Source organism: Protopterus annectens, chromosome 8.part0, assembly GCF_019279795.1.
Source record: "Protopterus annectens isolate FY-2018-M chromosome 8.part0, PAN1.0, whole genome shotgun sequence".
In the NCBI taxonomy this organism is placed as follows: domain Eukaryota; kingdom Metazoa; phylum Chordata; order Ceratodontiformes; family Protopteridae; genus Protopterus; species Protopterus annectens.
In genome coordinates, this window is record NC_056741.1 from 1,340,994,118 (window position 1) to 1,341,017,481 (window position 23,364).

The 23,364-nt window shown below is 39.4% G+C and overlaps 1 protein-coding gene across 2 annotated transcripts in view; it reads left to right on the forward strand.

The window, feature by feature from the left end:
- CHMP6 (charged multivesicular body protein 6) overlaps nucleotides 1-23,364 on the forward strand; it is a 474,889-nt gene that overhangs the window by 53,049 nt on the left and 398,476 nt on the right. For both annotated transcript variants that reach the window (XM_044080884.1, XM_044080886.1), the window contains exon 2: nucleotides 9,661-9,770. In XM_044080884.1, coding sequence (XP_043936819.1) covers nucleotides 9,661-9,770 — 110 coding nt within the window. The remainder of the gene's footprint in view (nucleotides 1-9,660; nucleotides 9,771-23,364) is intronic.

The following is a 23,364-nucleotide window of genomic DNA, read 5'->3' on the forward strand; positions in this document are numbered from 1 at the left end:
CCCGGTTGCACATGAGGGTGCTCCAATAGGCTCACGGTCCAGTGGTCATATTAGATCTGCTTTTGTCTCATCTTGTTCATTTATCATGCAGGGATTCTCTTCTCTGGTGGATTCAATCCCTGGACCTTCATTGGGGTCGCCCGTTTATTCTTCCTACTCTGTTGACCACGGACAGCTCCCTACTTGGGTGGGTGGGCATTGCTTGGGAAGGAAAGTCCAAGGTATGTGGTCTTCCCTGAAGACCCAATTGCATATCAACATCCTGGAGATGAGGGTAGTGCTCTTGGCGTTGCAAGCTCTTCTTGCCCATCTTCCCCCAAGGATGATTGCCATCCAGACAGACATGTCTGTAATCTGGTACATCAACAAGCCAGGGAGTACCAGCTCTTATCCCCTTTGTTGCGAAGCCATGAGAGTGTGGGAGTGGGCAATCTCCACTGGCCGTTTTCTGGTGGCAACGCACATTCCAGGGAGGCCCAACATTGTAACAGACAGGTTCTGCAGGTCTATCCTGATGCCTTATGAGTGGTTTCTGAATCCTTCAGTAGCAAAACAGAGCTTTGTAAAGGGGGAAAAAGGGGCGTCAGCCTTGCTGCGATCTCTTTGCCTGTCCTTCCATTACGAAGTGCAGAGAGTTTTTCGATTTGAACCTCCCACCGGGGGAAGTCCCCAGAGATGCTCTGGTTCATGCTTGGCCCTCCGGTCTTCTGTATATTTATCCTCTTCTCCTCCTGATTTCAAAATTCCTCTAGAAAGCTCGACAGCTGGGGAGCTCAGTCATCCTCATTGCCCCATTTTGGCCTTGCCAAGTATGGTCCCCTTCTCTGTGATCTCACATAGTGTGTCGTTCCGGATCTAATTTCACATCCCAGAATGAAGCTTGCCACTTGGCTGCTCCAGTTCCCAAGATTGTTAGGACTCCCGGGCTGTCTTCTCCGGTTAAGAAGATATTGGTAGCGGCTCATAAATCTTTCACTAGGAAGGTTTATTCTATTAAGTGAAAACGTTTTTTGATTTGGGCATCTCAGCGTGAGTTGGACCCCTTTACTGCCCCGGTTCCTGCTATTTTAGAGTTTCTGGCAGGTATTTTTCAACAGGGTGCTAGTTTTTCTGCAGTTAAAGTTCAGCTGGTAGCTATATCCAACTTCCACCTAGGAGATAATTCAGCTTCCTTGACTTCATCTAAGCTTTGTAAAGCCTTTTTTGAAAGGTATCTTTCTTTTTAGGCCCCCCCAGTCAAGGACTCAACGCCGCTATGAGACCTCACATTGGTCCTCCAAGCCTTAGTTTCTTCTCTATTTGAACCTGCAGCTTCGGTGGATTTGCAGTTTTTGTCTTGGAAGACAGCCTTCCTGATTGCCATTACTTCAGCCAAAAGAGTGTCAGAGCTTCAAGACTTATCGGTAAAGATAAAAGATATGAGCAGTGCTCTATATAAACATACAGTGCATTGTTTGGGTAGTAAAAAAATATCTTTTCTGTTTTTGAACAAGTTCCCAGGGATTTGAGGGGCGGAGACTACAAAGCCAAAGTTGAACGAAAAGAAACCATATGGCAGTTAAAACTGGGAGCAGATACTTTTCCGGGGTTAAATGAAACTTTAAAGTGTTTTTTAAAAGGACAAAGATTGAAATTGTGACTATTGACTTGGCTAAATAAATACATATTAAAGTTTTTTTTGTCGGGATTTTTTAAGTGATATAATAAGGAGGATTGTATAATTTGTTTTATTGGTTAATTGTTTGATATATTCATTTGATTGTGTATAAAAAGAGGGGTTGGGTGTTGTAGTCATTTGTTCTGAAGAAGTCTGTTGTGACAAAGCGAATAAAAAGTTTTCACGCTAAAGGGTGTTTTTTCTGAATGAGAGTGGATTACCTTTGAGCCACCTGATGGATTTCTCCTTTTTTTTGAGTTTTATATTTCTGCTTTTGGGTTTTCTTCTTTGCTTATAAATGAAACTAATTGGAATGATGCATTGAGTGACCCATTTTATTTATTTGTTCAATTTATTTGTTTATACTTTGATAGGGTTAGTCCCACTAGGGCAGAGGCATGTCTTCAGGGGAGACCTGAGGATGCATTCAAACTGATTAGGGGAAATTTAGCCAGGGCACTGGTGAAACTTCTGTATTCTTTTTGCTAGGGGATGGCACTATAGGGGTGATGACAGCAAGAAGAGCTAAGATGGAGGAAGAGGAAGAGAGTAACATAACCAGAACAGGCAGCATTGAACAACAAACAAACCGTTAATTCTCAAAACAAAGTTATAATAAATGTAGTATCATCTGGTGATTCAGAGGATGAGCTACAGAGATTAATGGAGAAACCCAAACTTAAGGAGGGTTTCGAAGTATCCTGGGCTGAGATAATGCAAAAGTATGACCGATTGTAGGAATGGAAGGAACTTCATTCAGACATATTACAATCTGGAGAAAAGCTCACGGCAAAGGAGGATGTTGCATTGCAAAAGTGTTGGATTTTACACAAGAAAGGGTGAGCAGAGAGTAAGCACAGAAATGGGAATCGTATGTTGAACCAGTGACTGCTGGATCAATAGCAAATTCAAACCAAAGAACTGGCATAAGGGAAGGAAGGTGACCAGTTGTAAAGATTGCGTCACGAGTGTTTCAATAAATGTTTAGAATAATTTGGATGTACTTTTGGGGTTTGGCAGAAGAGATGCCACAAAATTAGTACATTTGGGCTCTGAAAGCTTCTGAGAGCTAATGTCTGAAACTTTTTCAGGTGGCAGAAAAGTTTCTGCTGGCAGGTGATTCAGAATCTGTTTTATGAACCGTGGAAAGATTATGTAATAACTGGAGCAAATATAAAGCAACAGAAAATGGAGGTGCAGATTAGGACATCCTAAGTAACTGTGTGCAGAAGTTTGTTCCCCCCCATAAGAAAGATAATAGACAAACCCTAGAGATCAAAAGTACTGCATTTCCCAAGCATGGCTATAAACTGAAAGCATTTTATAAAGTACCGTGGACAACCAAAAACATCCTTTTTGTGAGAAGCATGTACATTTATTCAAGTCATGACCTTAAAGGAAGGCATCCTATGGATATTTTGATGATTTTTTTTTAAATAGTTCAAAGTAAAAGGCATGATGCTTGTGCACCTGTTTTGATAAAACCTATTTGCACCAATAGGAAAGGTCCGTCTGTGTGAATATTTATAATGTGACAGCAGGGGCATTGAAAATGTTTGCAAACACTAGAAACTATAATTATTTTGACTGCTCAAAATGTATTTGTAAGGTTGGTGCTTTTGAAGATAATAGACTCCCTGATATGTTTAAATGTAGTGATTGTAAACATTATAAATGCAAGTGAGTTCTTCCATGTGATCTGATGTAAAACTATTTACAGTATGGCACATTATGGTTGTCTCACAAATGGGGTAGTGTATGTTCTGTTTGCACATTCTGCCCCTTATTTTATGTAGATAAAGCCAATAATAGTTTGAAAGAACAAATTTACCAGCATTTTTATGTTGTCAAGAAATCTGATAAGTGCACTGTTTAAACATTCTAAATCTTGAACCAGTTTTAATAAATTGTTTTTTTATATTGGAGAAAGTTCGTAGAATAGAAAGGGGTGGTGATTTGAAAAAATGAATGGTTATCTAGAGAATTGTATTGACAGGTAACCTCGGCTGCTGACTTTTATCCAGGGTTAAATCGATCTGTTTCTGTAGTTACTACCTTTAAAAAGGCATTTTCAATTGAAGTGAAGAAGTTTGATTGACAGGCTCATGTGAATTCGTTTTTCTTTTTTGGTATTTATTCACTGTTTTGGTTGTCTACTTATTTTGAAGAAGTCTTACACCTCTGTGGGCAAAAGCGCTTAATTTATTAAATTTATTTTGATCCAGCCAGAGAAGACTGGTATTTTTATTTTATTTTTTTCTGAGGAAAGTATGTTGTTGCTTGTTAGGAATGTGAGCATTATTTTAGGGAATTAACTGTAATTTTAGAAAAAGGGCAGGGAAAACAAGGATATTAAAACATAAAGATATGATGAAGTATGGTACATTGCATGTAGGAAAAGGAAGAAAATATGCATATAAGAGAAGGAGGTTATGTACAGAAATTGCTTATTTCATATCAACAGAAAAATGAAGACTGTGCTTTTATGGACCATGAAGCACTCTGCAGGGAAGAGGGAAGTGATGAAGAGATTATTAAAGTAGTAAAATTAATTAAAATGTTGAACTATATATTAGGCTGGAGTTTGTAGAAGCACAACAACTATGGGAGCATCACAAATTCATTAGACCTTTTTTAAGATGCACGGTCAGGATGGTGGGTGATATTTTAAAGCAAAACTAAATATTTTGTATTACTGAGAGGGCATTGAGAAAATAAAAATGTATTGCAAGCATGTTGAGGATTTTTAGGAAGTATCGGATGTGCTGAAGATACTATAGAGTAGTGAACAAAATTAGAAAAATTAAGAACAATTTACAGATAGTGTTTCCTGAAGGATAGGAGGAGAAAATGTCTCTGTTTGGAAAGAAAGTGAAATGTGCGGAAGAAAAATTGTGTGGTGGAGAGAGAATAGATGTTATGAGGAGAAAGATATTGTGAAAGTAATAGTGGATTTTGTTAAGGGTTTGTATGATTAGGTGCATTTTTAATCAACATTGGGAAGGTGAAAATATTTTCATGAAAAAGATGATAGTATGAAAAGGGATATCAATGTTGGGAAGTTGGAGTGTGTTGAAAGATTAAAGTAGTGCACCAGACCCAAATGGTATTGGTTAAGTTTTTATACAAAATTTAAATGCAGAACAAAATAGTTTTGTGAGTTGCGAATGAGTGGTTAAGAAATGGAGTTGTGCATAAAGCGCTCTGTGGAAAGATACAGCATAAAAATGTAGACCCACAACAGTATTTAATATTGATTATGAAATACTTATTAGAATAGTACAAAAATGAATTAGTAAATTGAAAACTGGTGTGGATTTAGAGGTTTATGGGAAAGGAAGTAAGGAAATGTTATCTTTGATAAAAAGGCAGATTGTATTTTGAGAAAAAAGTAGATAGTAAGATGGTAGCATTTGAGAAAAAAAAGTAGGTAGTAAGACGGCATGTGATATAATATGATGTGGCCAAGGCTTTTGACAGCGTGTTGATCATAAAGTGTTATGAAACATCTTGGAAGTATATGGTATGGGAGAACAGCTGATAAAAGGTTTTAACTTTTTTGTGTATGGAAAAACAGGGAGCAAAGTGTTATTAATGGATGGGAGAATGACAAAATAAGAAGTGAAGCAGGGTTGTCTAATTGTCAGGTGCTTGTTTACATTAGTTATGTATTCTGTTACTGAAAATTAAGAGGTGGCAAAGTTCAGTGAGACATGAAGATAGGTGCTAAAGTTCCAGTTTTTAAATTGTACCTGTGATTTGTGATAATATGAAGTAAAGTATAGGTGAAGAAAGCATGGTATAAAGCAGAAAAAATAGTATTTGGGGTTATAGTTAAATAAGTATAAAAGTAAAGGTTTTATGGATCCAGTTAAAATGGGTGGAATGTATTTTATAAAACCCTCGTGTTGGGCATTCGTTTTTGGATGGAGGGATGTGATGGAAACGGTGCACAGAATTATAACAAGACTTGAAAAGTTGTTTATAGGTATGTGTAAGGCTTTTTAGCTGTCATTTTGAAATTTAATTAATTCACACATTTTGAGTAAAGTATGTGGTGGTGGTGCTGCGGTAGCATTGTCACCTCACAGTTAGACGTTGCCCATTCGATTCTCAGAGCGTCTTCTGTGTGGTGACATGCATGAATGGGCATTCCTTCGTTGAAGGTTGTGCGTTAGGCCCAGCAAGCCAGCACATAAAAATCTACTGCCAATCATTAGCGGACCGGAGTTCCGCTGTGGCGACCCCTAACCGGGAAAAGCCGAAAGACACAACATTCTATTTTGGAGGAATAAATATGTTTTAAGGAAGTCTTGAAAAAGTGTTAGAATGTGTGTTTAGTTTTATTTGGATAAGAAACCCAATTAGCAGTAGTGTGTGTTTAAATAAGAGAGTGTTGGGATTGCTAAATTTTACAGTATATTTGTCATTTCTAAAATTGTTCTGGAAAAAAGTGTAAGAAAACAGGATGAGGTAGGGTGGATTAGTGAAAGAAAAATGAGTGTGAATTAAAAGAATATCGGGAAGGAAAAGGATAAAGAATCATGATAGTAATGAGATAATGGACAATGTTAGTATTTTTTAAAATAAATTAGGGAACTTTTGAAGTGAATACAAAGCTGTGGTTTATGGGTATTCTGGACAGAATTTTTTATATTAAACCATGAAAGAGTTTGGCAGAGGAAGTGAGTACAATTGGGTAAGGACCCAGAGTTTGGGGGGGTGAATGAAGTACTAGATTTCTTCTGAAGGTTAATATTAAAAAAAAATGATGGTGTAAGAAGAGAGGAGATATAAAAAAAACAAGTGAAAGGTTATGTAATAGATGTGGGGTTGAAGAAACTTTAACACAAGCCGTGTTGCAGTGTGATAAGGTAAGATTAGTGTGGGAAAGATTTAGAGTATTATTGTCTGGTATTGAATTTTAAATAGTTTGAAAACTTTCCCTACACATTATATGTAAAAGATGTGAAAGTATGGATAAAATATTAGTAGAAGAATTGTGACATATTTGCTGTTGTAGGTGTTTAAGGACTTTTAACAAAATATGATTTTTTTTTAAGTTGGTAAATAGAATCAAAATGGTTGTGGTATAAGGGGTGGGGATAAAAAGTAAACTTTTTTTTGCTGAGGTGTGTGTGTGTAATGCTCTGTATATATAATGTAGATTTAGCTAGATAATTGTTAATATATGATTTTGCAGCTGGAACCACTCACAGCATCTTCAGTACTGCAGTGTAAGTATTGGGAACTTAATCCAAACACTATTTGCCATTTCCACTGTGAGAGAATCAAACTTGTTGCTAATAGACAACCTAGAGGCTAATCCATGGAAAGGCGTCTTTTCTTTCAGCGGAGAAGACTTTCTGTATACATTCCCCCCCCCCAATTCATATCATATCTGAAGGTCTGTAGAAGGTAGAGGTAGAAGGTGGAAATTGCAAGAAGGGAACCATCTTTCAATGAGCTTCTGACAGTGGGCTCTTTGACCCAGCATTTGGTAGACCTGGTGCTCCAAAACATTTATGGGCACAGGCTTGCAGCATATATGGTCTACCATTTTGAAAGTAGCCAGGACAATCTAATACAAGGAATCTATATCGGCAAGGTGGAGAAGATTTTTCTTTTGTTGCAGAAAGTGTTGCAGCAAGCAGGTATTTTTGCAGTTGAGGTTTTCTACTCTTTTGTAAAAGTACTTTTCAGCCATTTTGGATTGCTTTCCTTTGGATCTGTCTGATAAAACAATTTCTAAAAGAGGTCCTGCATTTCTCTTCTCTAAAAAGGGCTGCCCTTCCCACTGTGGGGCCTTAATGTTGTCTTGGACTGATTGACCTTGGATCCAGTTGAACCAATAACATTGGTTTTCCCCTTGTGTGTGTGTCTGTGTGTGGGGCAACTCTTCTCACAGCAATTACTTTGACTAAAGCTTTTTCATTGAGCTGCTAGCTTTATTCTGCAAAAAATCACTTCTTTCATGGAAATGAGGTGAGCCTGAAGTCCTACGCTTTTGTGGCAAATGTGGTTTCAGAGGTCCCCCTTAACCAGGATATTCATTTGCTTGTCTTTTTTGCCAAAGCTTGAAAACAAAGGCACAGGGTGGTGGCCCAGGATGACACTACTTTTTGTTCAAGACATGGCATTGCATCTTGGTACTGAGGAATGTGCAGCCCAAACCACATGATCCTCAGAGCTCTGAGAGTCTGGCTGGTTGGTTGGAGAATCACGCATTGCTGTTTCTTGTATGTCATGATCTGAGTACTGTTGCAGCAGTGATTCTAGTAGAAAGTCTGTTAGGGTGTCTGTTGACAAGTGTACCAGTGTACACTATACAGTTTCTAGCTATTCACGGTGCTTAGTAATTAAAAACTGAAGCTGAACCGTTCCTGTTTTCGATAGCTGAGCAGTTTGTTTTGTGAAAGCAGGTACTGTATTCGAGGAAGTGATAATTTATCTCAAGGTGCAGAAACCTTGGAGTTGATTCTAAGCCGGGGTGTGTAACCTCCTGCTTGGAAATGAGTAGAATTTAGTTCACAAAAAATTGCAATTGAAAGGCATCAGGTGATGAATAAGTGAGCCCAAGGTATGAGTTAATTTGTAGGTACTGCTGAGAGCTTGCTACTGAAATACTGTACTCAAAGAATGGTACTGTATGCTTGACTACAAACAAGAGAACAATATATATTACTATTTACATTGCAGTTGTATGGGCAGCTACTACAAGCAAATGACTCAGAATTATTTACTTTAGAGAGGTTTCATTTTGGATTGGAAGGGCTTAGGTGTGTATATAAGCTTGCAGTGATTGGACTGTTATGAGATGTGTTTAGCAATAGTGAGGGTAAAGTGTTCTTGTCACAAGTGTAATTTGTGTTTGTCTTTAGATTTTTTGGGTAGTGAAATGTATTTTTCATTGTGGTTTTAAGGGAAATTGAGGTTCATTCTGTCTTTAAATGTATAGTAAAATTATTGCTACTACATGGCAGATTAAGATTGTTGCTGGACATTGTGGAGAGGAATGCTTTTTAGGTGGATAATGAGTAACTTAACTTATGTGGAAGTAGTATCAGCTGTGTAAGTAAGTTGCCACAGTCTAGAATGACTTTTGAAAAAAAACTGAGGTGGGGCAGATATTTTTTTGGATCTTTAAAATTGTTGTTCATGAAGGTTATTAATACACACAGCCATAGATTTCAGAGTGCTTCCTCTTTGCTGAGACATTGTAATGTTGCTTAAGGTTGATAACATTTTCAGAGATGGACTTGCATCTGTGAAGATTATGCATGAAGTTTTGGCCTTGCAGTTTACATGGACAGAGGTTTAGACTTCTCTTGTACTTGCAAACTAGTTGCTTTGGCATGCTGATGTAGCTGTATGTATAAAACCATGAAATAAATGTACAGTTTAAATCCCTGAGGGCAGCAGCACAGCATGTTTGTGGAACTTTTGTAGTGACATCTCAGCTGAGATATTGAGCTAATATGCCCATTCTGTCCTTTGGCTTCCGTGGTGGTGCAGCGGTAGCGTTGTTGCCTCACAGCAAGAGGTTCTCCCGTTCGATTCTCTGCTGCAGTGCGGGGAGTGCCTTGTGTGTGGAGTCTGCATGTCCTCCCCGCGGTTTGGTGGGCGTTCGAAAGACATGCGTAAATGGGCATTCCTTCATTGAAGGTTGAACGTTGAGCTGGCATCTCGGCGTTCATGAAAAAATCTACTGCCAATCATTAGCAGACCGGAGTTCCACTGTGGCGACCCCTAACCAGGAAAAGCCGAAAGACAACAACAGCAACATGCCCATTCTGCCCCTTACTGTGCCTAAACACCAGTAGCAAGATGCACAGTAAATAGATTAATTTGGTGGAAGGGAGTACCATATGGTCAGTCGAAGAGAGCTGAACAGTTGTGGCACCTGTGCTTGTATTTCAGAGAGAGAAAAAGAATTGGAATGATTCTTATTTTGTGAAGTCTCTTCTCACCAAATGTAACAAGTTGTTAATTTCCTTTTTCAGCAACTAAAGCAGCAGCGTGACAAGTTGAAACAGTATCAGAAGAAGATTGGCCTCCAATTAGAAAAAGAGAGAGAACTTGCACGACAGCTTCTCAGGGATGGCAAAAAAGAGTAAGTGGTTTGCATTCTAGAACATTTTATACATTCCTTTTTTCTTGTTCCTCAAGTTTAATTTTTTTAATTTTCCCCATCTATAGGCTATGGTGATTAACTGTACTCTGATTTTTTTTACCTGTTGCCTGGTGCTGTTTGTTGATGACCTGGGTTGGATGCAGCACTTATGCAAGTGAATCAGAGAGCTTCCTAATATTTCATTTCTTTATCACTTTAGAGTTCCTCATTTATGGAATGTATACTACACTTCTCTGTAGCTAGCCCTCCTTGACAGCGGATTTTGTTTCTAATTACTTCATACACTGAAGACAAAGCAGAAAAAATAGTCCATTTTCTTTCACATCCCTTATCCTGGTGCAACAAAAGTGGTTTTGTTTTGGATATTAATTTATTGTGTAATTTTGTTAGATAAATTCACAGTGTTTTGTGATCGGTGCTCTTCAAAGTAATTTTTCAGCCATGAGTGAAGCCAACTGCCATGTGGTAGTAACTGTCCTCATTGGACATTGGAACTAATTCTGATTATTATGTATGTCATGTTTGAAACAGCTGGTGTGTGGCTAGTTGCTGACCTCATCAGAATATTAATTTGAAAAAGATTTATCTGCTCATGAGTTTTTTTCTATTATATTAATTTCATAAGAAAAAGAAAATAAAGTAAGTAATGCTTCTCAAATCCGCATGACTTTTATGTAGAACACGGGCATCTTTCATTTTGTATCCTTGTGGACAAAATTTACCACGTTATTTTTTATTTTTTTTTAATTTTTTTTCCAGGTTATTTTTTGCCAAACTAGCTGGAATAGCCATCAGTTCTTGCAGTTTAATGGCTTCTGGTGGAAAATATGTTTGTACACGCATCTTGAAATCTGTACAAGATTATCCTTTTCATACTCATTAGGACATTTGTGTCTTGCCTTCAAGAATATGCACACTACGTACAACATTACTATTCATGATTATGTTTATATTCTTGTCAGCTGCAGCTAACATCAGCTTCTGTATCTTTTCCTACTGAAACAACAACAGAGTGAGAGCACACTTCCTCTGTACCCTCTTCAGTAACTGTCTCAATGAGCAGCTCTGCGATAGACTAGGAGGGGCAGCATTTTAAAAATGTGAGGACTTCTCTGTAATGATGAAAAGGAGAATTTGTTTTAAGTTCTGGAGGAGGTGCTTCTTCTCCCATCCCCTTGTAACTTTTCCCCACAACCTCTTTTGAAATATACTATCTCCTGAGGTTGCTGCTTGTGAAGGTAAATGGGAGATGAAAGGCCCCATTTTTGAAATTCCAGGAGTCAAAATTAGTCTTCTGTTACAGTATGCACTCCTAGGACAACCCCATATTGTATGGAAATGGGCTTTTTTACTCCTTCAAGGCAGAGCCAACATTTATCTGAATGGAGAATGCTATCACTTGCACCATTTCTTAAGAGTCCTACAAAATCCCTTTTTTAAACTACTTTGTTTTTACTGTTAACAGTCTTCAGTATCTACCAAACCAAGGGCACAACCCCAGTAACTTGTCAAACACTTCAAGAAGTGCTACTTTCTGACATGGTTCATATCTCTTTGGGGTTGCCAGCACTTGGTGGTACGTCTTACATCTCTTACTACCTCATCAGCCTCTTTACACACACTAAAAATAGATCTGCTGAGCTGGATATACTGTTGTGCTTCAGGACTCTAGCCAAGCTGAAGATTCTGATTCTGGAGTAAGCATGTCTTCATATTTTCTTCAAATTATCAGAAAAAGATTGTCTTCTCATCTAAAATTAAAGATTTTTTTCATTGGAAATACATTTGCTGGGCAACAGAAATATTATATTATGACTTGTTACAGTTGTATATTCTTCAGCCTGCAACTGTTCCTCTGTTTCATCTGCTCTGGACACTGTTTTCTTAACAAATTGCAGTTTCCCTGATGCTCAACCTTTTTCTCTTAAGAAGTCTGATGGGTTATGTAAGGTTCTTCAGACTGACAACTACTTGTTTTCTAACCTTAAAGCAGACTGTACATTGATTTCCTTATCCAAAACTGCTTCTGCTAGATGTATTGCTAATGCTAATGCTAATCCCATTCCCTCTTCCAAAGATGGGAGAAGCTTCTGACAGATTTGTAGAAAATTTTTTTTTTCGGGGGAAAAGATTATTGAAAAGGTTGTTTACAAGCAGCTTGAGACTCGCATTACAGTCATTGATAATTGAACCCTTTCAGGCTAGATTTCATATTGTCTATACCATGGAGACTATGCTTACCTGAGTATTCATTGACCTTTTTAATGGCTTAGAAACAGTGGTACTGTTTAATAGTTTTGCTTTTGGATCTCTGTGCTGCATTTGATACCATAAACCCTGTCATTTTGGAGCAGTTATGAACTTACTTTGGTATCTGCTCTGCAGTTTTAGTGGTGTATATCTTACTTGTCTGACTACTTGGATGATTTGCTGTGGAATAGGCACTTCTTTTCCTATCCCCTCGTACATTGAATATCACAGGAATATTGCCCATAGTTTTTCCATTAGGCAATCTTATAAAGGAGAGGGATTTGGCTTACCATAGTTACACAGCTGATTTCCACAGGTTGATATAGCAAGAGTGAAATCACTTGCTGATCACCTTTGAGACATTGCATTATTGGCTTATTACTAATCAATTGAAACTTAACACCTGTAATACTGAGGTCATGGTAGTTCTTGATATTTTGAGGGAAACTTCCACTCCTTCATAGTGGCAGTAATCCTGAGTTTGTTGATTAGGTGCATAGTGGCAGTAATCTTGAGTTTGTTGATTAGGTGCATAGTCTGTGTAATCCTGGGTTGTAGGCTGATATTTGGGGACTGAATGTCTGCCATTTTGAAATCCTCTTGTTTGCAAATGAGAAACATCTATAGGCATAAGCACTTCTCTCACCTCTCTCTGTGGTTATTCACACCATGATCTGACTGGATTACTGGACTGTACTGCACCTGGGACTACCTAAAACTGACCTTGATCATTTAGAGATGGAGCAAAACTCTGCTGCTAGGTTATGACTGTTGTCTTGTTACCAGTATATTATGCTTCTTCTGAACAGTCTGCATTAGCTTTTTTTCAGTACAGAATTGTGTAGAAGGTCTTGCTTGTTTGTGTACTTCATACGTGAAGGAGCTGGTTGTAACTCATTGTACTACTTGGTCTTTGCACTCCACTTCCTGGGGGTTGATGTTGGTTCCACAGGTGCACCTTGACACATCTGGTATTCATTCATGTGCCTTTTAGGCTCCTCACCTGTGGCAATTACTGCTTTGATGGCTTCTGGAGTCTCCCTCTTTGGCCAGCTTCCACAGGTCACTAAAGAACTAGCTGCTTAAAATAGCCTTTGATGGTGTGACTTATTCTTCATTTCATTTGTGTTTTACTCCTTAATTGTTTGAGGTTGCTATGTTTATAAATGTTTTTACTTGGGTTTGAATTTTTTATGTGTTTTGCCTTTGTAAAGATATAAGATGCCAGGAGTAAAAGAAGTGCTTTGTAATGAAACATAAAAAACTTATTTTTTTTTTCCTACGAAGATGGTCGCTTTCACACTAACCCCTTTATTTCAGATGTAGCCAGTGTCTAACCTTAATCAGTACAGCCATCTTATCATTGTTCCCTCACTACCCCAGTTACAGAAAATATGTACTCCATTGTATTGACATGCACCATGTTGAGAACAGTCTGTCTGAAAAGACAATCCACATTTTGCTTATTTCTGATCATATAAATTCTGTCCCATTTTCTTAAGTTACTTTATCCTGATGGCTTTCTGACTCCATCAAGCTTAGTTACACCAAGTACAATAAACCTCCTTGCTCCTTTTGTAAAGGCTCATTCTTCTAGAGCATTGATTATCTCTCTAGCTTTTTCATTGTGCACCTGATGATTGTTGTGCAGCAACTACTTTGTCTTCTGTCATCACTTTGCAAAGCATTGTAAGTTGATAAGATACACAGGTCCAGGTCTTCCTTTGAAACTGCTGTTGAAAGGATTAGGTAGGGGCTCTGATTTTGTTATATAGAGTTATCAGTTACAAAAAGTCAATCCAGTTAACTGTAATGCTACAGATGACAGAGCAGTTGTGTCATCTGTAACATATCCTCTGAGGAGGTAGGCATGAGTTTTATTTTGACTATACTTCACATAGCTCACCTTGGATCTGGAGGGGTTCGGTGGTGCATTATGGGATAGGGTGGTGGTTCTTGGCAGTCTGGGAAAGTTTTACCTGCTGTGCAGTAATACCAGCTATTTTTAGTTCCATTGTTACAGAAGATGGACTTGCTGTTTCAGATCCATCACTATGGTAAGGACATAACTTTCATAATACTATGAAACTTGTCCTGGGAGAAGAAAATGAACTTTGGAATGGATATATTCTCTTGCCATAAATCAAAGAATAATTAAACCTACACAAGTTTTTTGCAGGGATCTTGATATCCTAGCTTGTGATTCTTTCATTTTGACTTCATTTTCTAAAGCGATGCTAAAACTGTTGCCCTTAATGAGGCTTATCTGCAGGGTGTCACAGCTTGCTAATATTTAACTTTAATTGTTGAAACACTTATCTTCATTGGGCGTGCACACATTGTAAACCACCAATACCCCAGATTGCATATTTTGCTTAATCATGCATTTCCCTTCAGTTTTATCTTTTAGAGTGAGCACCATAGGTATTCTTTGCAATTCACCATTGCAGTGCTGACTACTGGGATTCCTGTTTGCAGAAGTCTTAACGGTTGGCCTGACTCTGTCTTTCTCAAGAAAGATATGAAGGAAATTTCAGAGCTGCTTCTCCTTCCAAGATTAAAACTTTAATTTTAATGCTCAAGATTGAAACTGTCAGTATAGCCTCGTCTTTGAGGCTTTGGTGGTTTGTGGTTTATTAGTTGTGCAGATGTGATGAAAGCAAAAAAGTGAAAAAGGTGATTCTAGCAGTTTGGAATTACTGTAAGGTTAAACTGAATCCTGGGTTAAGGAGGACAGTCTTTAACACTGAGGATTTTCTGACTAAAAAGATGATGGGCGGCATAGAAAAAGAGATTGGAGTCATGTCAGAGCTGCAAAGTTAATACTAATATATTGAATTGTATTAAAATATTGAAAAAGAATTAAAGTGGAAGTAGGCTTGAGGTCTTGGTCTGACCCACTGATGGATTTTAAGGGGGCACGAAGGAGGTGAAACACAAATTAACCGCCTTGGAATGAATGTTTGACGTTTTTAGAGGCTAACATTGTGTATAATGGAGATAGAAGCTGGAAATCTGCTTCACATAAAATGCTGAGGGGCGAATTGTATGGCATTCTTGAAAGATGTATTGCTGGAATGGACTGGTCCGCAAATAAAAAATATAAAGATAAGAAATGAGAGAGCCCATTTGTTTTTTTTCTCCTACCTTCACTTTGGGCAAAGTTTCTTAGACCCCTGTTAGTTCTCTTTCACACCTATGAACTTAAAGGATTTTGTCAAAATTGTGGACTCCTATAAGGGAAATGTGGCAAAAACAGGAGTGTGGTGTGCTCATGGTTATTGAGCCGAAACAAGGCAGTGTTTCATAATGCATTGAAATTGTCCAGGAGGGGTACATTTTAAATTCAAGCTGTTGTATCCAGCCTGCTTCAAAGTGAACTTCATCCCTCTCCACTGTCCTGCATTATTCGGAAAATTCTGATTTGTATCTTAAAGTAACAGTGTGCCACAAAGTTGCAGGTTGTCCATTTAAATTCCAGTTTCCTGAGTTAATTTGGCCCTCTCACTACTCATCGCATTATTAGCCTGCAACATTCTCAATAGCAGTGGAATGATGACCTAACAAGAACTGCAACCATGACTGTATACCAGGTGACTGAAAGCATGTCGCAACAACAGATGGACAAAATGAGATTTCTGCACAGCTGCTGTTTAGCTTAGAAGAAGAGAGTCAGGAAGTTGAAGATGGAGTACCTCATCCATGCATTGGAGTAGGTGGAAGTGTTTAAATGTAACTCAGTCAGCCACAGCAGTAATTTATCAGAGTTCCCGAATAAGTGATCCAGACAAGTGAGCCCAGTCTGACCCCATGCATTCTCAGCACAGCAAGAGAAAAGCTGACTGTACAAACCTAAGGGGGGGAAACTTCTGCAATATCAGTACAGCTAATTGTTTTTAAATATTTATGCACAAGGTACTCTGAAATAAAGACCCACCTTTATGTAGTTATTTGCATTTATAAAACATTTTATTTATCCCATTTGTACCCCATAAAATTTCCCCAAACAACCAAATGCAAAAAGCAGAGTAGATGCTTTTTTTAGGTTTTTGCTCTCTTAAGTGAGTAGGCAACCAGACCTTTGGGGGTTTCGCTCCGGGTCCTGTGTTAAGCTCCTGGAATTGTCCTTACAGGTTTTCTAGATGTGTGTGAGGTCAAACTTGATCTAAGGTAGAGGGGAACAGTTTAGGCAGAGGAGGCAGAGCACTGGAGTTGAAGTCTCTGAGAAAGGTGTTGGATCCGGTAACTCACAGGATGAACCTGACAAATGGATAACACTGATATATTATGGTAAGTACATAGCTTTAGTTTCCACCTCTTCCTCTGTCTGTTCAGGGATTCCGGATATATATTTGGCAATCCTCCTTGACCCCATCTCACAGGATTGCATTTCTAGGATGTCTTATAGACACCCTTTAGCAAAAGCCTTTTTTGATGCAGGAAAAGCTTATTTTTATGTGGAAACTTTCTTTAGCTTTCTAGCCCGGTCTCCAACTTCAGCCAGAGTGTGTATCAGAATTCTGGTGCTCATGGCATTTATTTTGTGGTGTTCATGGCATTTGAGTCTCATGATTCCTCCTCCTAGGTTAAACATGAGAAGAATTCAGTGGTTTCTAAAACAATACATGGACCCAACAGTTGTGTCTTCTGGAATTTCAGATTGCAGTGTTGGGCTTTGTTTAAAAAAAAAAAAAGAGCTGCACTGATGGAGAATACAAATACAAACATATGCAAAATTCCCTTTTCCTCTACCTTCAAGCAATTCTGTAAATATGGACTCCTCAAATTTTGCATGGGAGCAGTTTCAGTGGTGGCAAAGCTGCAAAGCCTGTGTGACTCCTCAGGCAGACCAAGGCACACACAGGTTGTGCTGTGATCCATGCTTTAAACTCTTCATCAGTGGTCCCCAGGGCCTCTTCAAGTGATTACAGACAACACCACAGTGATGTTCATAGGTGTGTACTAGGCTAATGGCCCTGGAGCCTTTACAAGCCTAGCCCATAGTATTACCCTGGCGTCGTGCCATGCGACCTTAGTTCCCATTGTGTCTGTCAAGTAGAGCCACTGGAGTGATCCCCCGGAGTGAATTTTCTATTTCCCATCAACTCCTCAAGATTTCTCTTGAAGAGGGCCAGTGAGGTGCTCCGCTTGACTTGTATGGGAAGTCTGTTCCATAGCATGGGCAGTCTGTGGGTTATGAACCTGTCCCTCCAGCATGTTCTGTTTGTGGTAATGAGTTTGAAGTCTCTGGAGCGTGTAGTGTGGAGGGATTGGGATTTCTTTAGATGTAGCATTTCTAACCGAGCTGGGTCAGACATGGCTTTGTAAGTCAAGTAGAGATCACCTCGAAGTAGGTGATATGAGACTGAGAATAGCTGGAATTTTTTGAATGTCCATATAGGACAAGTGCTTAAGGCCCAAGAGCCTCTTTGTGAGGTATTTTTGCGGCCTCTCCAGTTCTAGGTGTCTAGTGAGGTACATGCCAAATGGGGCATTGTACTTGATGATTGGTCTAATGAGGGAAGAGTGGAGGGAGACAATGGCCTCTTTCTTCCTGGATGCAAAACCCTTAGTAATGAGATGTGCTACATAGGAGGACTTTCTGACCACAGTGGCAATGGTTCTGACACAGTCATTGGTCTCAGTGAAGCCTTTCTGTAGGATGTCAACATCACTTGGGGAGTTAATTATGGCTCCCAACTTGCAATCATCTGCAAACTTTGTCAGCCAGAGTCCCCTTGTGTTGGCCTGGACTTCAGAGAAGTAGATACCAAACAGGAGAGTACCCAGGACCGAACCTTGTGGGACACCACTCGTGACTGGTCGACAGTCTGACTTGGAGTCAGCTACTTTCACACTGTGGGTTCTCTCTGTGAGCCAATTTGCGACCCACCTAGTGATATAGGGTTTGATGCCTAGCTTAGTGAGTTTTTCTATGATTCCTGAGTGTGGAATGGTATCAAAGGCCTTGGCCAGATCAAGGTAGGCTGTATGAACCACCTTGCTTTCATCCACAGCTCTGGTGACTGACTCAAAAAAGTCAACCAGGTTGAGCAGGCATGATCTACCCTTCACAAAACCAAACTGTGTGGGATCCAGAATTTGGACGTTCCCTATAACCTTGTTTGTTAGGTCCATGATGATGCGATCGATACCTTTGCATATCAGACTTGTCAGGCTAATGGGGCGATAGTTCCCAGGGTCTGTAGTCACTCTTCCTTTGTGGAAAGGAATGACTGTAGCAGTGCAATATTTGGTAGGGACAAAGCCTGAGGTGAGGCTGTGATTGAACAGGGCACACAGGTGATGTGCCAGTTCACTTTGCGGTTCATTGTTTGTTGTGGGCACAGAAGGGAGGCCTGATCGGAATGTGCCGAGTGAATGAAAGATAAAAAAAAATTGTTGAAAGTCGGCAGGTGTTTCAGAGCTCAGTGGGCCTTATCAGTGCAAACAGTTTTCGGGATTTCGTATTTAATAGAAGTCTGGTGTGTTCTCAGAAGTAATATAGAGAGACTGGTGTACATTAGTTGTGTCTTCACTGGCCTGTTTGCTTTATACCCCTCAGTCGGAGGAGGAGGTTATGGTGCAGAACTGCTAAGCCTGAAGCCTACTGCGACGTTTCAGTGTTTTATTGCTGGATTTATCTATTTGGAGTTAAGTGGTGTGGAATAGCTTATCACTGCAGGGCCATTGTGTACAACATCGGAAACCAGTCTGGAGACCAGCGAATGAGTGAGTGTTGGGATTTTATCAACATCTGTACTGTATTCTGCCTAAGTGAATTTGAAAACTTTTTTTTTTCATCTGACTAAAAGAACTGGCTCTTGAATATCAGTGACATCTTAGCGTTTATATTGCCGACTTTAGTTACTTGAATTCATGAAGGCCTGGGACAATATAGGACTGGTGGGTTGTTTTCCTTTTGCTAGTTTCCAAACTTGTGCCCAGTATCGACAAACGTTGGACTGTATAAATGTTTGTTGTTTTTTTTTTCTCTTCGTCGTGCTTGGTGAACTCTAAAAATTTTCTTATTCAACTAAACAACTGGCGCTTATTAGAGACTATGTGATTATAACATATGTGGTGACACATGATTTTTTGAGGGATATATTGAGTCTGTCATATTTTATTGTTATGCTATCTAAATATTGTTTTGGCTGTCACTTTTCTAAACGGGACTAGACCCGCCATTTTGTTTAGAATTTACAAATATGTTCTATGACAAGTAAGCATATACATGGATATAACTATGTTTTGTGAACGTTGCATTGACAACAACTTGTTAGGTTATATTGAGGATATGTAGGGGACTGTGAGGTGTTAAACTGTTTTTGCACTCTGCAAATAGTTTATTTGATTTATGCGCTCATTTTGTCACTCGTTGGGAACATTTGTTTTTTTGTAATAATACATTCATCCTTATAGCGGAAATAATTAAGTTATTTGGTATATAGTGTCTTTAAGACACTACCTGTGTCTTGGTGGATCAACATATATTTTTAGTGAGCTTTTTATTGCTTAGCCTCGATTGGACCGTGCATAGTAGCATAACAATAGGTTGAAAGAACTGTGAAAATAGACTAAAGTATAATGCAAGTTGTGATTTCATGATATAACACTGATTACAACTTAAACCTACAGTAGCAACTACGGCTTTTTGAATTGCTATATAGGACATTGTAACTCTGTTTTTGCTTTTTGTCAAAGCTATATGTATGCGTACTGGATTTTATATGATAGAATATAAGTGTTATTGTTGGGAACATGCATCTTTGGTAAATCAATAATCCTCGGGCGTTGCTTTTCCCTCATTTAATAATTGTCATTTGGGAACTGTGTATTAGCTGGTTTGGGCTTCTTTGCATCATCCATTTTTCTATAGACAGAGGGTTATATTACTTGGATAGTTGCATACACACAAGGGACCTATCTAACTCTCTCTGACCTAAATATCTTTTCATTTCTAATCTGACTTCATCTGCCATGCTCACTTTTCCTACTATAATCCTTACCCTACATCTATCCTAATCCTCATTCTACTTCCTTTGTATCATGCCTCCTCTTATACCAACTTCCACCTACACCCTATACCTCCTCCTTCACACCCCCACCTCACAAATCACTTCCACAATATCTCTGCCTCTTTATCTCCCTCTGACCCCTCCTTCTCTTAAAAGTAAAACTCTTCCGAATCCCTACTAAATTGTACAAATCCAAACCCACCCCCTACCATCCATTCCTAACCAAACACAATCCTCACAAACTTATTTCCCTTCTCCCCTTACCCAGCAGGCGACATTCATCCCAACCAAGGACCAAACATTTCTCTAGCAAACAACCCTAGCTCCAACAACAAATCCACCAGTAAATACCTCGCCATCAATGCCCAAAGCGTAACAAATAAGTTTACCTTCTTTCATGCCTGGCTCAATCATAATATACCTGACATTGTAGCCAACTCTGAAACCTGGCTAAAACCACACTTAACCGACTCCGAATTCCTTCCCCCCGGTGATCAATCTCACCGATCCGACTGCCTAAGTAAAAGAGGTGGTGATGTAGCTATAATCTACTCCAGTCATTTGTCCATCACTGCCTACCCTAACCCTATCCCTTCCTTTAATAATGCTGAACTTGTAACTGGCCTTCTAAAATTAAACGACCATAAAAATACCTGCATCATCTCCCTCTATATTCCTCCTGGTAACAACACCAATACCCTGGAAGACATCCTCTCGTGGACCTCCTCTAATATTAAACTTGAAACCTATATTATGGGTGATGTAAATATTGACTGGCAAAAAATCATCGACCCTAATCCTACCATTTCAATCAATCTTTTCAATTTCACTCAACTCACTAACTCCATTACTAGGCCCAATAAAAAAAAACTCCCCAGGCTCCATCCTAGACTGGATCCTGGTATCTCACCCTAACAAAATAAAATCTGGTGCAACTCCTGACACATTAGGAGACCACCTCCCTGCCTTCACCCATAGAGCTACACCCTCTTTCTCACATTCCCACCAACTCTTACATACTCGCAACCTCGCTAACTTTAATCCTTCTACCTTTTCTGACTCCCTTAAGTTCACTAACTGGAACCCACTAAAAACCCTACCTTTAGACGATGCGTTGACTATTTCAACTCTACATTCTTAACTGTCCTAAACTCCCTAGCTCCAATAAGAACAAAAAGAGTTAAAGCTAAAACCGCCCCATGGTTTACCAAAGAAACCAAAAAAAATTATGCTACGAAGAGAGAAAACCTGGAAAAGCTATCTCCAACATAAACAGTCTGTATTGTTACTTAAATACAAACAGCTGCGAAACCAAGCTAAAAAAAGATAAAAAATCCTACTACATCAAACTCCAAATAAATCATGCAAAAAACCCCAAACAGTTCTGGAGCTCTATTAATTCCCTCCAAAAGCCTGGTACAAAAAACAACCCATGTCCTGATGCTAGTAAATCTGAACAATAAATTGCCGAACTATTCAACACCTTCTTCACCTCTTCTATTGCTGATCAAGACCTTCCCCAGGAATAATCCTCCACTCCCCTCTGCTCAAGCTTCCTCCTCCTCTCCTACACCCCCTACTTTTGAACTTAAACCTGTATCCGCCTACCTTATTAAGCTCCTCTCCAAACTTAAACCTTGCACCAATGCCCCTGACAACATTTCCTTCCTCCTTCTTAAAAATTGCCTCTAATGGTATTGCTCTCCCTATCAGCATACTGATAAATAGATCACTACTTGAGTCCTATGTACCTATACTATGGCATTCTGCATTTATTCTACCACTCCACAAGGGTGGTAAAAACTGTAATGTTTCCAATTTCCACCCTATAGCCATCCTCTCAGCAATCTCTAAACTTATTGAAAAATGCATACATCTGCAGCTCATGCCATTTGTTACTGAACACCAGCTACTCTCTCCTACCCAACACGGCTTCCACCCTGGACACAGTACCAACACAGCCCTTCTATCCTTCTTACATTCTGTCAATCTAGCTCGAGACTCTGGTAACATAGTTTCAGCTGTTCTACTAGACTTATCTAAAGCTTTCGATACCATCTCTCACACCAATCTGTTAAATCTATCGAATCTCTACATCTCCCAAAAAAACTCTTTCCTGGTTCTCCAGCTATCTTTATGACTGGTCCCAAGCTGTCAGATGGGACCAGGCCTCCTCCATTTTCCTCTCCAGCCCTACAGGAGTACCCCAAGGTTCCATACTAGGCCCTTTGCTATTTAACATCGTTATTAACGATTTCGACAAAGCCATACCCAATACCCAAATTGTCCAATACGCAGACGATTCCACTTTGATCCACTGCGCTTCTAACCTATCTGATCTTCAGTCTCCAACTCAAACTGCCTTCTTAACTACTGAAAACTGGATGCACCAAAACCACCTCTCTCTAAACGCTAACAAAACTGAGATTCTTCTATTCACTCCCTCAAAATCCACTCCCATTGATAAAAACTCACTTAAACTTACCAGCCTTAACAATTCCATTATCAAAGTCGTTCCCTCTGCCAAACTCCTGGGGGTCACCATCGACGAACACTTAAAATTCATTACTCACATCCAACTTAACATCAAGAAAACCCACATAAAACTCTGCCTACTCTACAGAAACAACCACTTCCCCACTCCCTCCACCAGACAAATTTTGGCCACTATCTATCTCCTCCCCTCTCTTTTGCATGACACTCCTCTGCTTACCAATCTATCTTCCACACTCACCTTCAAACTGGAAGTGTGCTACAACAAAATCTCCACATTCACCACCAAGGCAAAATCCTCCTCCCATCACTGCACCTCCCTGCACTCTTTAAATTGGCTTGAACTCCCTAATCAACTTGACTTCCTCCAAATCGTCACAGCCCACAAATTGTTATTCCAACCTACTAGCTGCCCTGCATTATCTAACATCCTACAACCATATACCCCCCTTGGAACCCTTAGATCTACTCATCAAAACCTTATAACTGTCCAAAAACCCAAGCGCCTAGCTGGTCAGCTACTAGTCTCCTTTTACCTAGCCAAAAATTGGAATGACCTTCCCTCTACTCTGAGGACCTGTGACAATCCACACACCTTCAAAACACAACTTCATTCTTACCTGTTTCTTCAGAGGAAATGTAACTGCACTCTTCAACTCATACCTCCCAAGCTCTGCTCCTCCTTCTCTCCTGGCTAACCTTCATACCTTCCTAATTTCTCTCATATACTTGGATTATAAATGTAACTAAACAGTAACATCCAGCCATCATGCTGTATGCCTGTCTCTCTCTTGAAAAATGTTGAATAG